The sequence below is a fragment of the Ambystoma mexicanum genome, chromosome 12, assembly GCF_040938575.1.
Source record: "Ambystoma mexicanum isolate Mex_15411 chromosome 12, UKY_AmexF1_1, whole genome shotgun sequence".
NCBI classification, from domain to species: Eukaryota; Metazoa; Chordata; class Amphibia; order Caudata; family Ambystomatidae; genus Ambystoma; species Ambystoma mexicanum.
In genome coordinates, this window is record NC_090936.1 from 67,605,430 (window position 1) to 67,618,281 (window position 12,852).

The window sequence follows — 12,852 nt, forward strand, 5'->3', positions numbered from 1 at the left end:
TCTCGGTAGGGAAGACGACGTGGAGGGCAGATGGACAAGTCGAGAAGGTCCGGGTACCATGTCCTCCGAGCCCACGCCGGAGCAATGAGGATCATCCGGGAACCGAACTTCCGTAACCTCCGCAGCACTTGCGGGATGACGGGGACTGGAGGAAACGCGTACAGCAGCGGGAATGACCACTCCACCACGAACGCGTCTCCTAAGGCTCCTTTTGGAGGAAATTCCCGCAAGCAGAACCTTTCGCACTTCCGGTTGACACTGGAGGCGAAGAGATCCACTTGAGGGGTCCCCCAAAGGGCGAAGATCTCCAGGAGAATCTCCTGAGCCAACTCCCACTCGTGAGAGATCGTGCTCTGCCTGCTCAGAGCGTCCGCCGTCACGTTTTCGTCTCCGGCCAGATGAACTGCCGAGATCGAAGCTTCCTGCTGGATGGCCCAGAACTCGAGCTGCATCGCCTCCCTGCACAGAGGAAGTGACCCTGCCCTCCCCTTTTTGTTGCGGTAGTGCATGGCCACTGTGTTGTCCGTCAGGATCAGGACACTCTTTCCTCGCACAGTCGGCAGAAAAGCCTTCAGGGCTAGCCTGACGGCCCTCAGCTCCAACAGATTGATATGGAGTCTGGACTCCGATGGAGACCAACGACCGCTGACTGTCAGCCCGTTGGCATGAGCTCCCCATCCCGTGAGGGATGCATCCGTCACGATCGTCACCTCCGGCCAGGGAAGCCAAAAAGGAGCCCCCTTCATCAAGTTGCCTTCGACGGCCCACCACAGAAGGTCCCGGGCGACCGAGGGCGGCACCTGAACCGGGTCCGACATCCTGCCGGAGGACTGCGACCATTGCATCTTGAGTGCCCACTGCAAAGATCTCATCCGCAGGCGAGCCTCTGGCACCAGAAGAATGCAGGATGCCATGAGTCCGAGCAACCTCAAGAACTCGAACGTTGGGAGCGTCTGTGAATGCTGAAACTTGTGCACCATCTGCTGAATGTGAAGATCCCTCACCTGGGGAGGGAAACACTGCCCCAGGGAAGTGTCGAGCACTGCTCCGATGTACTGGAGCCGCTGTGTTGGCGTCAAATGGGACTTCTTTAAATTGAGGGAGAAGCCCAGCCTGTGAAGGGAGTGGCAGGTGACGGACGGATGATCCAGGACGTGCTCGGGAGAGCTCCCCCTGATCAACCAATCGTCCAGGTAGGGGTAGACGTGAATCCCCCCTTGCCTGAGATGCGCTGCCACCACCACCATGAGCTTGTTGAAAACCCTCGGGGCAGAGGTCAATCCGAACGGCAGGACCCGAAACTGAAAGTGCGAGTCGCCAACCGCGAACCTCAGGTACTTCTTGTGCTTGGGATGGATCGGCACATGGAAGTAAGCATCCTTGAGGTCGAGGGACACCAACCAGTCCTGAAGCTGAAGGGCCTGGAGGACTTGAGAGAGAGTAACCATCTTGAACTTGTCTTCCTGAGGAGTTTGTTCAAACCGCGCAAGTCCATGATGGGTCTCAATCCCCCGTCTTTCTTCGAAATCAAAAAATAAGGGGAATACCATCCCTTGTTCCTCTCCGCTACAGGCACCAGTTCTTTGGCGACTTTCTCCAGCAGGGCTTGAATTTCCTGCGCAAGGAGCGGATCCGGACTCTGCAAAGAGAGGTTCCCCGGTGGATTGTCGCGAGGCCTGTGCCGAAAGGGAAGACAGTAACCGTGGGTTATGTTCTCCAGAACTCACACATCTGAAGTAATGGCACGCCACTCTACAAGATGCTGCGCCAGCCTTCCCCCAACCGGCGAACCATGGGGCATGGCCTCATTACTGAGTGGTAGCGGCTGCGGCGTTACCTGAGGGCAAAGAGGCAACTGCCCGAGCGGCCTTGGAACCACGGGTACCCTGTCGTCCACCTCTGGTACCCCTGCGTTGGCCTCTTTGACTGCAAGCTCCTCTCGCTTTACTGAAGGACGAGTAATAGCGAAAGGAACCACCCCTCCATTGCTGTCTCCTAGGACGAAAAGGCGGAGGTTGGCGAACTGCAGCGCCCAACGACTTCGCTGCAGCTTTTGAGGTCTGCAACCTCTCAAGGCTCTCGTCAGCCTTGCTGCCAAAAAGCTGTTCACCGTCAAAGGGCATGTTGAGGAGCCGGGACTGCACATCAGGAGCAAACCCCGACTTCCGCAACCACGCAAACCTGAGTATCACGGTGCTCGCCGCCATGGACCTGCTGACGCATTCAGCCAAGTCCAAACCCGACTGAACGGACTCACACATGGCATCCTTACCATCCTGGCCCATAGCAAGGAAACCATCCCGTTCGTCCCCTTCGGGAATATGTTCAGCCGCTAACGCAACACAGTTCCACAGAGTGTGTGTGAAACGAGACAAGGCACAAATGGAGTTGGCCGCCTGAAGCGCCATACCACCAGAAGAAAACACTTTCTTCGCCCAGCCATCAAAACGTTTGTCATCCCTATCAGGAGGGATGGTAGGGTACGACGCCTGCTTTGCCGGGGCCGTGGCCGCCTGCACCACCAAACTCTGCGGAGTGGGGTGCCTTGTCAAGTAGCAGGGGTTGCTACTGGCTGGACGGTATTTTCGCGACAAGGACCTGCCCACCGCCGGGAGACTCTCTGGAGCAGTCCAACCCGCTGCCACCCTTCTCTGTAAAGCCATATGGAACGGCAGTACCGGGTCAGTTGGGGGACCAACATCAAGGATGTCTGTGAGATCATCCTGCACAAACTCCCCTGGGGGAGCAGACCATCCCAAGTACTCAGAAACCCTAGCCATAAGGCGTTGATACGAGGAATCGACATGAGAGCCAGGCTCAGGCCTACAAAATTCCACCTCCGGAGAGGTGTCCAGTCCACTGGCATCATGCAGTGACTGCCTCAAATCGTCAAACTGACTATGGCCCGAGACAATTTCATCTGGAACCTGACTAGGAACCAGGCCATCAGAATCCTCATCCGCCTCTGAAATATATTCCAGGTGGCGAAAAGAAGGCACCCGAGAGTGCTTGCTCTTAACCAGAGCCTTCCTAGGGGGTTTCCCCATGCCACGGGGTACCTCCGACACGAAAGGCGTCGAGGGCGTCGAGCGAATCGGCGCCAGCGTCGAGAGAACAGGCATCGGCGCCGAGAGGATCGGCGTCGAGGAAATCGGCGTCGACGTCAGATGCAGTGCCGCCAGCATCTGCGGCGTCGACACAGTCCTCGAAGCCGGAGCTCCGAGCGTGTCCTTCGACGACCTGAGCGTCGACGGCTTCGACGACTTCCTCGGAGCCAGAGCCTCGAGAAAGTCTGTCGACGCCCTCGACGCCTCAGACGTCGATGTCTTCCTCGAAGTCATCACAGGTGCACACGGTCTAGAACGCGTCGAGGACCGGGACCTGGAACGGGTACGTCGAGAACAAGTCCCCTTGTCTGAACGGGACCTCTCCCGTGACTTGTGCCGACCACTCTTGCGAGCGGTGTCTCTCGACCTCTCACGACCGACCCCACTCGGGGGCGCGGACGGCTTAGCACCCTGCGACTCGAGAATCGCCAGCATTTTCTTCCCGAAGGAAACCCATTCCTCCGGCGTCGCACGGCTGGTGGGGTAAGCGACGTGCCGGGCAGAGTCCTCCGAAGAGGACCTGGAAGACGACCAGGGTCGGCACTTCCGAGAATGCCTCGAAGAGGCTGAGGAGTGGCGAGACCGACTCCTAGAAGGAGACCCAGGAGACTTCCGACGATGACGCGGAGAGTCTCCTCTCTAATCATCCGTCAAAAGCCCCGCAGACTTCGACTTCCGGGGCTTGGACACCCGACCTACCGACAACTTCTTCTTACGTTCACGTAAGGCTTTGGACGTGAGCGACTGGCAGTCGATACAGTCATCCGTGACGTGGGCCTCCCCGAGGCACCAGAGGCAGGCGTCGTGCGAGTCCATCAAAGACATCTTGGACCCACACTCCCTGCACTTCTTGAAGCCCGGACGCGGGGTCGAAGACGAAGTAGAAGACATCTTCACACGAAGAATTTTCACAAAAACGAACAGGTTCGAAGAACCGAGAAGAACAGAACTCCAAAGAGTCGAGGCGTTGACCGAGATACACGAAGCAACACGTTCGCGGAAAAAACGGAACTGAGGCTACGGGCGTCGTGCGTCCTACTTATCACATCGGATGACGTCGGACGTCAGAGGAGGTCCTCAACGACGGCGCATCGACGTCATCGACGCAGGACGCAGACGCCGAAAAAAGTTTCCGAAGCAGCACAGCTGTGGTGATTACATGTCATAGATATGGAATACGTCGGAGGACCCAATCCCCTCGAAGCACCAGTTGTATATGCCCTTGCCTAGGAACAACAACTACACGCAGAACTGGCCTAGATTGGTCATACTAGACTGAAGCACCAGTTGTATATGCCCTTGCCTAGGAACAACCACCGCTCTGAACAGGTGTAGATTGGGTCAGACTGAAGCAGCAGTTGTGTTAGATAAGCAGACGTGACTCAGGAGAACGTGCACAGTGCTGAGGGCCAGAACCCATACAGCGTGTTCTACTGGCCTACGCATTGTTTGGTAACCAAAGGACACGCATTGGATGGAAGAATGACGTTTGGGTTAATAGTGCGCCCCTTGAGAGAAGACCGACTCGGAAAGCAAAATAGTAAAAAGCAGATTAGATTATGATAGCGACATAGCGTTATGTTAACTGCCACAGACAGTTAACTCATATGGCACAGGGTGCAGATGGGCAAACTCCCTGACGGACGTTGCCCCAAGGACATCTTTTAGAAGGACACAAAGAAGGCTGGCAGGTACAAAGAGTTTTTTTTTTCTTTTCTTTTCACTTGCTAGCCTCTTTACTCTGAAAGTTCTGTGAAATATTTAAGGGACGTGATAAATTTGTAGGATACCCTTATTATAAATACTTGAAGGTTAATTTCCCATGGTGGGAATAAACCGGAAGTGGGTTTAGCAGGAATGTGTGGGGGGGGGCGGAAGAGAGACCAGGGGGGAAAGTGATGGGTCGATCCTTGCTGCACGTGGTCAGGTGTGTTGGGAGCAGGGGTGTGCTAGGTTTGAAAAAGACACGGACTACGCTGATGTGGGAACTGTCAGGACTCGGGGCTAGCTAGTCTTTTGGCTGTAACTCCTGAGATTCTATCCCTGGCTCCAACCAAAAGACCAGGGGCTATAGCCCCCTTAAACCATTCTCCCCCACCCCCAGCAACGACTCTGGTTGGAAGAGCACAGATATGCTGCGAACCCCTGTATGGACCAGGATGCAATATGGTCGATATTTGACTGGGCATACTTGGAATTGTACCAGATGTGTCATAAGTGTTTTAGAAATGAGGTTTACTTTCATATTTTATCCTTTGCATTTTGGTTTTCATACAGATGCATAACTCGTTTAAAAAATAGCATTTTCCCGAATATTAAAGAGTTCCCTAGAGAGAAGGCTTAATCCGTGGAGGGTGGTTCTGAGTGCTTCCCCGGGCCATCTGTGCGGGTCAGGGCCCCCTCTGCTCGCCGCCTTCCCTCTCTGGAAGCAGCCCGGGCTCGCCTGGCCGCCCGCCCGCCCGCGGGCGCTGTCCAGCGGGCGCTGTCCACCGGGCGCGGTGCTGAACGCCCCTCTCCCCCTCAGGCGGCAGCAGGCACCGGGCACCTGGGCTCCCACCGGCCGCGCTTAATGAGATGCGCTGTCCTAGAAAGACGACAGCGTCACCTGTCTTCCAAAAGTGGGCTCGCGAGGAGGAAGAAGGTAGCCAGCCCCCGGCCCCCTCTCACACGAGCCCCTCCCCACCTGCTGGAGGGGGAGGGGGCGAGGACAGCGGCGCCGAGGCAGGAGGAGCGCCGTGGGGCTGCAGCTGGCGCTGAGCGAAATTGCAGTGTTTTGTGTCACCGCAGACGCCTGCACAGCCCCCGGGAGGAAGGGACACGGGGACGCCCCTCTTCCGTCGTATCTGCGCCCCCCCCCCCCACCCAACAGGTCCAGGCTGCGGCGTGGGCACGGATCGCCCCGTGGGCATCGCAGTTTTTTTACCGCCTGATTTCTTTCTGCCGAGTCTGGGCTTGGGTTCTGCCGGAGACCGCGGGCCGCCGATATCAGCGCGCATTTTGCGCGGGGCGCAGAGAGATGCCTCTAACGTGGAGCTCGAGTTTACGCCTCTCCCTGCGGATTACTGCGCGGCGCTGAGCGCGCGGAGGGCACCTCGGAGCTGGGCACCACCTGAAAACTTCCAGAAGGGGATATGCTGTGGATTTGAACCCCCCAAACATGGAGTCTACGTTATTGGGCACGTTTTGCATTGCTTTCTGCCTCAGAGCCGGTAAGTCACAAAGCAGCCAGGTAACGGTTCCCATGGGGGCGGGAATACCGGCCGGGGGAGCTGAACCGGGGTTGGGGGGTGTCAATAGGAGAGACAACTGTCCTCAAATGTGGGTGGCAGTTCACGGCATGAGCCTGCTACTTTCACGTGCACAACGAACGGGGGAATTCACATGCTTACAAAAGCCACTCGTGAGCACTGGGAGTGTATTCCCACCCCGCGTCGCCCACACACCCGGGGACCCTTCAACTCCTGACTCTGTGGGACCCGCTCCCTGTATGATGCTGCCCCCCCTCCCCCGTGCCTGTAACACAATGGACCTGTTGGTGCCCCCTGGCTAACGTGCCCCTCTGCTCTTTGTTGTGTCTTTGGTTCAGTTTTAGGGTTCGGCGTGGACCCCTCTCTGCAGATCGATGTCCTGAACGAGCTTCGCCTGGGGGAGCCCCCGGTGGGGGCGCAGCGGGTGCAAGGGCTGCACAACGAGAGCAAGGCTTTCTCCTTCCAAGGTATTTGCGACACTGAGTTTCCGCGTGCCCACTCCGTGGCGGTCGGTGGGAAATGACGCGATTCGCCCACGGTCACACGCCTTGAGCCAGTGTGGGGGGAAGCCGGGACCTGCCGGTCCGCCTATCAGAATCGGTCCTCCAGGAAATGCGCTCTCGTGTTTACGCTGCCCGCACAGACACTTTACAATATTAAAGCTGCGTGTACAGGTTAGGTGCACACGAAGATGTTCCACTGGACACCCCGGTCCCGCCCTTTTCCCCACACTCCAACGCCCCCCCACGCTCCTTTCCCTGAGTGATGGGCTCTCAATTAAGGTGCAGCGGCGCCGGCTGTGACAGATGGCCGCTCCGGGGAAAGCTATGCATATTAATGCCCGCAGCCTCCATTCGGGGCTGAAAGCCATTTTGGCAAGGGGGGTGGGGGGGGGGGAGAGGAGGGAGGGGTGCGGGGGTCCACGCGCGGCGTCCAGCTAAGAAACTTCTAATCCGGGCGTGGAATGAAGGGGGCGTCGGGCTGTGCACCCCCCTGCTTAGGCATCCGATGCATACATAACAGGTGGCCGCGGTGGTTCTGTCCAACACGTAGGGTTCACGGACCACAAAACTGCACGGCAGACGCCCCCCGGGTCATTCCTGCGAACAATCATTGGAGGGGTTGGCGAATGAAGGGGGAGAGCTGCTGGATGAATCGATTGACAACATGAGCGTTGTCCATGACAGGCACACCTGGGGGAGGGGCGTGCAGGGTGTAAAGTGTGCATTGGCCCGGCCACAGCGCGGCCACTCCGTTTGCCCCACCCTACCAGCGGGGTGCTTACCCAGTGGTGGGGGAGGGGGTGTGCATTGACAGGCGCTTAGCTACGTGCCCGCACTTAATGCAACGACGCCCTTCTCCCACGCGGCGCCCGGGCAGCACCCGGTCCCCGCCATGTTTTGCCACTGCCCCAGCAGTGCCAACACCGGGTGGACAGTGCCCATGCCAGGAATGCGCTTCTGTGATCATGAACAGCATGGACGCCCGCCATCCTTAAATGCCCTCCCTGCCCCATACCGTGCCTGGTCAGCGCTCTGAACTGCCCCAGTCCTGGGATGCCCCCCGCCCCTTGCCTCCAAGAATGCCCAGGCGCCTGCCAACACGAAAGGCCCCCACTCTGCCTGCACGCTCAGCTCTCCCCACACATACTCCACAGTCTAAGAAGACCCTAAGCGATGCAGGCCCCCCAAGACCTGGGGCACCCCGAGCCTGAGACAGGGCTGAAAGTCTCCCAGATACGGTTTTCTAAGTGGCCCCATATTACCCCGGGTGAGCCCAACCCCTCTCAGCAGAGTTTCGGGGGAATCTCCCACAGTAGAAACACCTGTGTACAGGTGCGTTATTAATGACTTACCACAGCACATCAATAAAATGTGGGCAACGGTTGGTGCAAATATAGAAATTTAAAACACACCTGTCTCTATAGAGGGATTGTTTGTTTATTTATTTATTCATACACGCATCGCAAACTTGGCTTTGTGTACACAACACACACAATTAAACATCATTTACATCCACAAAAAACAACACATGTAACAATGAAATTAAAATTCATCCCTCCGCCCGAGACATGCGCCCGCAATTAAGATACGTTTCCCCATCATTACAGAATACTTAATTACACCATTAAAATACAAGCTTTAAAATCCTGATGCATTCACTGCCTTAACATATCCCTGAGGACAACTCACACAGCATTTCACTCCATTTCCAATAAAACGTGACCACATAAACTGCAAGTCATTTGCCTCAAGAAACATTTGCCAGAGAGCTTTGCTGTTCATACAGTCCATTGCGTTATTACAGGATTTCAAGTATTGCCACCTTCGCCATTCTAGACTCTCACACTGGACCAACGTGTGTTCTAGTGACTCTCACCATAATGCCATCTAGTGACTCTGACCATAATGCGTTCTAGTGACTCTCACCATAATGCCTTCTAGTGACTCTCACCGTAAAGCCTCCTAGTGACTCTCACCATAGTGCCTTCTAGTGACTCTCACGGTAAAGCCTTCTAGTGACTCTCACCATAATGCCTTCTAGTGACTCTCACCATAATGCCTTCTAGTGACTCTCACCGTAAAGCCTTCTAGTGACTCTCACCGTAAAGCCTTCTAATGACTCTCACCATAGTGCCTTCTAGTGACTCTCACCATAATGCCATCTAGTGACTCTCACCGTAAAGCCTTCTAATGACTCTCACCATAGTGCCTTCTAGTGACTCTCACCGTAAAGCCTTCTAGTGACTCTCACCATAATGCCTTCTAGTGACTCTCACCTTAAAGCCTTCTAGTGACTCTCACCATAATGCCTTCTAGTAACTATCACCATAGTGCGTTCTAGTGACTCACCATATTGCGTTCTAGTGACTCACCATAGTGCGTTCTAGTGACTCTCACCATAATGCCATCTAGTGACTCTCACCATAATGCCTTCTAGTAACTCTCACCATAGTGCGTTCTAGTGACTCACCATATTGCGTTCTAGTGACTCACCATAGTGCGTTCTAGTGACTCTCACCATAATGCCATCTAGTGACTCTCACCATAATGCTTTCTAGTGACTCTCACCATAATGCCATCTAGTGACTCTCAACGTAATGCGTTCTAGTGACTCTCACCATAATGCCTTCTAGTGATTCTCAACGTAATGCGTTCTAGTGACTCTCACCATAATGCCTTCTAGTGATTCTCACCGTAAAGCCTTCTAGTGACTCTCACCATAATGCCATCTAGTGACTCTCACCATAATGCCTTCTAGTAACTCTCACCATAGTGCCATCTAGTGACTCTCACCATAATGCCTTCTAGTAACTCTCACCATAGTGCCATCTAGTGACTCTCACCATAATGCCTTCTAGTAACTCTCACCATAGTGCCATCTAGTGACTCTCACCATAATGCGTTCTAGTAACTCTCACCATAGTGCGTTCTAGTGACTCTCACTATAATGCCATCTAGTGACTCACCATAGTGTGTTCTAGTGACTCTCACCATAATGCCATCTAGTGACTCTCACCATAATGCCTTCTAGTAACTCTCACCATAGTGCCATCTAGTGACTCTCACCATAATGCCATCTAGTGACTCTCACCATAATGCCATCTAATAACTCTCACCATAATGCCTTCTAGTGAATCTCACCATAATGCCATCTAGTGACTCTCACCATAATGCCTTCTAGTGAATCTCACCATAATGCCATCTAGTGACTCTCACCATAATGCCTTCTAGTGACTCTCACCATAATGCGTTCTAGTGACTCTCACCATAGTGCGTTCTAGTGCCTCTCACCATAATGCCATCTAGTGACTCTCACCATAATGCCTTCTAGTAACTCTCACCATAGTGCATTCTAGTGACTCACCATATTGCGTTCTAGTGACTCACCATAGTGCGTTCTAGTGACTCTCACCATAATGCCATCTAGTGACTCTCACCATAATGCGTTCTAGTAACTCTCACCATAGTGCTTTATAGTGACTCTCACCATAATGCGTTCTAGTGACTCTCACCATAATGCGTTCTAGTGACTCTCACCATAATGCCATCTAGTGACTCTCACCATAATGCCTTCTAGCAACTCTCACCATAGTGCGTTCTAGTGACTCTCACCATAATGCGTTCTAGTGACTCTCACCATAATGCGTTCTAGTAACTCTCACCATAGTGCGTTCTAGTGACTCTCACCATAATGCGTTCTAGTGACTCTCACCATAATGCGTTCTAGTAACTCTCACCATAGTGCGTTCTAGTGACTCTCACCATAATGCCTTCCAGTAACTCTCACCATAGTGCGTTCTAGTGACTCTCACCATAATGCGTTCTAGTGACTCTCACCATAATGCGTTCTAGTGACTCTCACCATAATGCCATCTAGTGACTCTCACCATAATGCATTCTAGTAACTCTCACCATAGTGCGTTCTAGTGACTCTCACCATAATGCCTTCTAGTGACTCTCACCATAATGTGTTCTAGTGACTCTCATCGTAAAGCCTTTTAGTGACTCTCACCATAATGCCATCTAGTGACTCTCACCATAATGCGTTCTAGTGACTCTCACCATAATGCGTTCTAGTGACTCTCACCATAATGCCATCTAGTGACTCTCACCATAATGCCTTCTAGTAACTCTCACCATAGTGCATTCTAGTGACTCTCACCATAATGCCATCTAGTGACTCTCACCATAATGCCTTCTAGTAACTCTCACCATAGTGCGTTCTAGTGACTCACCATATTGCGTTTTAGTGACTCACCATAGTGCGTTCTAGTGACTCTCACCATAATGCCATCTAGTGACTCTCACCATAATGCCTTCTAGTAACTCTCACCATAGAGCGTTCTAGTGACTCTCACCATACTGCCTTCTAGTGACTCTCACCATAATACGTTCTAGTGACTCTCACCATAATGCCTTCTAGTAACTCTCACCATAATACGTTCTAGTGACTCTCACCATAATGTGTTCTAGTGACTCTCACCATAATGCGTTCTAGTGACTCTCACCATAATATGCTCTAGTGACTCTCACCATAATGCGCTCTAGTGACTCTCACCAAAATGTGTTCTAGTGACTCTCACCATAATGCACTCTAGTGACTCTCACCAAAATGGGTTCTAGTGACTCTCACCATAATGTGTTCTAGTGACTCTCACCATAATGTGTTCTAGTGACTCTCACCATAGTGCGTTCTAGTGACTGTCGCCATAGTACGTTCTACTGACTCACCATAGTGCGTTCTAGTGACTCTCACCGTAATGCCTTCTAGTGACTCTCACCATAATATGTTCTAGTGACTCTCACCATAATGCATTCTAGTGACTCTCACCATAATGCATTCTAGTGACTCTCACCATAATGCACTCTAGTGACTCTCACCATAATGCGCTCTAGTGACTCTCACCAAAATGTGTTCTAGTGACTCTCACCATAATGCGCTCTAGCGACTCTCACCAAAATGGGTTCTAGTGGCTCTCACCATAATGTGTTCTAGTGACTCTCACCACAATGTGTTCTAGTGACTATCGCCATAGTGCTTTCTAGTGACTGTCGCCATAGTGCGTTCTAGTGACTCTCACAAAAATGCGTTCTAGTGACTCTCGCCATAATGCATTCTGGTGGCTCTCACCATAATGCGTTCTAGTGACTCTCACCATAATGTCTTCTAGTGACTCTCACCATAATGTCTTCTAGTCTAGTGACTCTCACCATAATGCGTTCTAGTAACTCTCACCATAGTGCGTTCTAGTAACTCTCACCATAATGTCTTCTAGTGACTCTCGCCATAATGCGTTCTAGTAACTCTCACCATAATGTCTTCTAGTGACTCTCACCATAATGTCTTCTAGTGACTCTCACCATAATGTCTTCTAGTGACTCTCGCCATAATGCGTTCTAGTAACTCGCACCATAATGTATTCTAGTGACTCTCACCATAATGCGTTCTAGTAACTCTCACCATAATGTATTCTAGTGACTCTCACCATAATGCGTTCTAGTAACTCTCACCATAATGTCTTCTAGTGACTCTCGCCATAGTGCGTTCTAGTGACTCTCGCCATAATGTGTTCGAGTGACTCTCACCATAATGCGTTCTAGTGACTCTTGCCATAATGCATTCTAGTAACTCTCACCATAATGTCTTCTAGTGACTCTCACCATAATGCGTTCTAGTGACTCTCACCATAATGTCTTCTAGTGACTCTCACCATAATGCCTTCTAGTGACTCTCACCATAATGTCTTCTAGTGACTCTCACCATAATGTCTTCTAGTGACTCTCACCATAATGCATTCTAGTGACTCTCACCATAATGCGTTCTAGTAACTCTCACCATAATGTCTTCTAGGGACTCTCAGCATAATGTCTTCTAGTGACTCTCACTATAATGCGTTCTAGTGACTCTCGCCATAGTACGTTCTAGTAACTATTACCTTAATGCGTTATAGTGACTCTCACACTTGATCATAATATATTCTAGTGACTCTCGCC

At 52.4% G+C, this 12,852-nt stretch overlaps 1 protein-coding gene across 4 annotated transcripts in view; it reads left to right on the top strand.

Moving 5' to 3' along the window:
• The first annotated feature begins 5,795 nt into the window (after positions 1-5,795).
• Positions 5,796-12,852, top strand: part of NELL2 (neural EGFL like 2) — an 871,367-nt gene continuing 864,310 nt past the window's right edge. Inside the window, exons 1-2 of one of the 4 annotated variants that reach the window (XM_069628010.1) lie at positions 5,796-6,316; positions 6,694-6,822. In XM_069628010.1, coding sequence (XP_069484111.1) covers positions 6,265-6,316; positions 6,694-6,822 — 181 coding nt within the window. In that variant the 5' untranslated portion in view covers positions 5,796-6,264. The remainder of the gene's footprint in view (positions 6,317-6,693; positions 6,823-12,852) is intronic. The other 3 variants (XM_069628008.1, XM_069628011.1, XM_069628009.1) reach the window with 3 other exon arrangements.